The sequence below is a fragment of the Pleurodeles waltl genome, chromosome 4_2 (genome assembly GCF_031143425.1).
Source record: "Pleurodeles waltl isolate 20211129_DDA chromosome 4_2, aPleWal1.hap1.20221129, whole genome shotgun sequence".
NCBI classification, from domain to species: domain Eukaryota; kingdom Metazoa; phylum Chordata; class Amphibia; order Caudata; family Salamandridae; genus Pleurodeles; species Pleurodeles waltl.
In genome coordinates this window covers 840,403,481-840,406,917 of record NC_090443.1, presented here as the reverse complement: position 1 = coordinate 840,406,917, position 3,437 = coordinate 840,403,481, and the positions used below count along the sequence as shown (strand labels likewise).

The following is a 3,437-nucleotide window of genomic DNA, read 5'->3' as shown; positions in this document are numbered from 1 at the left end:
TCATCACAACACTCATCAATGTTGTTAATATTTACATTTAAAAAAAAAATATATATATATATATATACACATATATATATATCTCTCTATATATATATATGTGTGTGTGTGTGTGTATGTCCCTTTTCTATAAATCCTATGACCATTCTGTGATTTTTGTATTTATTTACTTAATGTTATTCATGCACCCTATAAAAATGCTAGATACTGTGATGTACCAAGGGATAATAGACTAAAACGTGCTTAATAAACTTGAACTTGATCACTGTACTAAGGACTAATGCATTCTGGCGATAATTAATGATGAATTATGCATCCAGCCTAAAATTGCCTCTGCTCCAATATCTGTTAATGGAAACATATTTTTTAAATTGTTGGTATAACACAAAGCTATACAGATGTGTAGCGATAACCAGACAGGCGAGTTTTGCGGTTGTTACACGAGTACAGCAAGGCTGCCACTGCCTATTTTAACCCGGAAGTACAACGCGTCATAACGCTACCCATATTAACGCCCTCTCCGTGGGCGGCGTGGGTGAAGCACTAAGTTCCCTTCCCATCCCTACCACAATGTTCAACATTATCCCCTGAGATTTCAGAGCATGCGCGCAAGCTTAGATGAGGACAAACTGGTGACTATTCTCCCGCCAACATCCACAACCCTTCCTCCTGTTCATCCCCGCCATCCTGACGTGGAGCTCACGTGACCGCCTCTTCTAGTTATGGGAACTCGCAACTACCGTAACCAGATATTCAAAAACAATACGTAATCCCAGCGTGCTCCGCTCGCCGGAGGAGGGAGCATTACCTCATCCCATGAGCCTTCGCGGGAGTTTAGAATCTTCTAGGTAGTCGCCATGGCGATAGGTCCGTTCTCAGGCCTGGGGGCCACCCACAGGCCTCGGCCGTCCAATAAGGAACGCCCGGGGTGACATCATGGTTATTTTTAGCGGGTGACTAGTAGCTGATAAGTGTGCGCTCCACGCTGGAAGGAACTCAGACTGAGCACAGCGGCTCTCGCTGACAGCAGCAGCGCCGAGCGGAGCTGTCACAGAAACACTTGTGGCTGGAGCCGCGCCGCGTAGCTGGTGTGCAACGAAGGCTAGGCTTCTCTCAAAGCGGGACCCCAACACACGCTTTCACTATACTTTCTGCAGCTCCTGGCCCGTTGGAACTGCCAACCCAAACTAAAGACACTTCAGGACCCGTTCGCCACTTCTGGGCTATTCTATCACAACTCTTAAAGGGCGCCAAACAATTCTGAAAGTGGTCCGGGGCTGCATGGTAACACTGGGAAAGGGGGAGACCCCTTCTACTATGCTCTTCTGACAAGAGCACGGCACTTTCAAACTTTATCTTCCAAAAGTTGCTTGTGTTCGGACTCGAAGGTTTGGTAGCGCCCAGACCTCTGCTCTCGAGGTTCTGGCACAGAAGGAGGATTTGTTACAAGTCGCGCAGTGACTCCTTCGGCTGCCCCGCTTGAGTTTTGTGAACTTTTTATGCCCGCGCCGGACGGTGTTCTATGACAGCGAAGATGGAGCCTACGTTCTACGACGATGCGCTGAGCGCGGCTTTTGTCCAGCCCGAGGCTGCCGGCTACGGCTACAACCCCAAGGCGCTGAAGCAGAACATGACCCTGAACCTGTCCGATCCGTCCAGCAGCCTGAAGCCGCACCTGCGGAGCAAGGCGGCCGACCTGCTCACCTCCCCCGACGTGGGGCTCCTCAAGCTGGCCTCGCCGGAGCTGGAGCGGCTGATCATCCAGTCCAGCAACGGCCTCATCACCACCACCCCGACGCCCACGCAGTTCCTCTGCCCCAAGAACGTGACGGACGAGCAGGAGGGCTTCGCCGAGGGGTTCGTGAGGGCGCTGGCGGAGCTGCACAACCAGCACACCCTGCCCTGCGTGACGACCTCCCCCGAGGCCGCCGCCGGCGGCGGGATAGCGCCCGTCTCCTCCATGGCCGGGGGCGCTGCCTTCGGTACCAGCCTGCACAGTGAGCCGCCCGTCTACGCCAACCTCAGCAACTTCAACCCCGGCGGCGCGGCCGCCCCCGCCTTCAGCGCGGGCACCACCATGGGCTTCCCCCAGCACCACATCAACCCGCCCATGCCGCTGCAGCACCCGCGGCTCCAGGCGCTCAAGGAGGAGCCCCAGACTGTGCCCGAGATGCCCGGGGAAACGCCTCCGCTCTCGCCCATCGACATGGAGTCGCAGGAGCGCATCAAGGCGGAGAGGAAGCGCATGCGGAACCGGATCGCCGCCTCCAAGTGCAGGAAGAGGAAGCTGGAGCGGATATCTCGGCTGGAGGACAAAGTGAAAAACCTGAAGGCGCAGAACTCCGAGCTGGCCTCCACGGCCAACCTGCTGCGGGAGCAGGTGGCGCAGCTCAAGCAGAAGGTCATGAACCACGTCAACAGCGGCTGCCAGCTGATGCTCACGCAGCAGCTGCAGACATTTTGAGACGGGAAAGCGGACTGAGAGAGGTAAAAGTTGGGATCACTAGTGCCAGAGTAAGCCAGGGAAGAGAGCGGGTACAGTGAGTAGAGCTGAGCGCGTCAAGCCCTGCACTGCGCCCAGCCGAAAAGTGTGTTGAGAATGACACTCTTCAGTGTGACTTGATGGTCCCTCAGTGGGATCTGGTGGCAAAGAGACAAGTTAGTGTCACTCTGGCAAGCCCTGTTCTGCCACCACGAGGCGCGAGAACTGTGCTGTAACACTGACCAAGACCTGCACGGTTCTAACCGTCCGACGAGCATTCAGTATTAAGAGGTTAGAACTGCAGGAAAGACTGCTGAGAGACTGACTGTTGCTTCTGTAGGGCACGGGAGGTAGTCTGCACTTGAGAAAAGAACAATACTTGCCTGCAAGTAAATATTGTCTGTACATACGACTTTTTGTACTATTATTTTATGAAAGCTGACCCAAGTTCGTAAGCAGCTTTGAGCCTTTGTAAGTTATTTGTTGTTTATTCTGGGCTCGGCCCAGTACCGTCTGTAAATAAGAGCAGCGAGCACCCGTTGAGTTTACCATTTGTAATAAAGTATACAATTTTTTATGTTTGTTTCTGAGAAAATTCCAGACAGGTTCAGTTATATTTAAGAAAATATAATAAAGAATAAAAATGACTCATGTCCCTGGCCTTGTGTTCTGTATTTTATTTTTGAAACTGTTTTGACTCTAGTAAACTTGCTAGCGCGGTCACTGTAAAGAAATGCGGTTCAGTGCTGCAGAATCCTGCTGGGAACTAAGCAACATAAGTAGAAACCCCCAAACTCATGTAGGGCTTTGTCGTGGAGGTGTGTCTTATTAAGAAAGTAATGGGCGGGCGGATGGCATGTCCTTCAAACTACCTATTCGTTTTGAGCTGTAACCGGGGGGCGCTAAGAAATTCGACTTACAATGTAATCACTGCGTGGCGTTTAATCTTTTGAAA

At 51.9% G+C, this 3,437-nt stretch overlaps 1 protein-coding gene across 1 annotated transcript; it reads left to right on the top strand.

The window, feature by feature from the left end:
• Positions 1-828: 828 nt before the first annotated feature.
• JUN (Jun proto-oncogene, AP-1 transcription factor subunit) lies at positions 829-3,141 on the top strand. The gene has a single exon (XM_069232574.1). It carries the CDS (start codon positions 1,523-1,525, stop codon positions 2,462-2,464), a length of 942 nt encoding a protein of 313 aa, XP_069088675.1. The 5' UTR covers positions 829-1,522; the 3' UTR covers positions 2,465-3,141.
• The last annotated feature ends 296 nt before the right edge of the window (positions 3,142-3,437 follow it).

Excerpts from the sequence above, each read along its gene's own strand:
- JUN (XM_069232574.1), top strand. The coding sequence starts at position 1,523 with ATGACAGCGAAGATGGAGCCTACGTTCTACGACGATGCGCTGAGCGCG.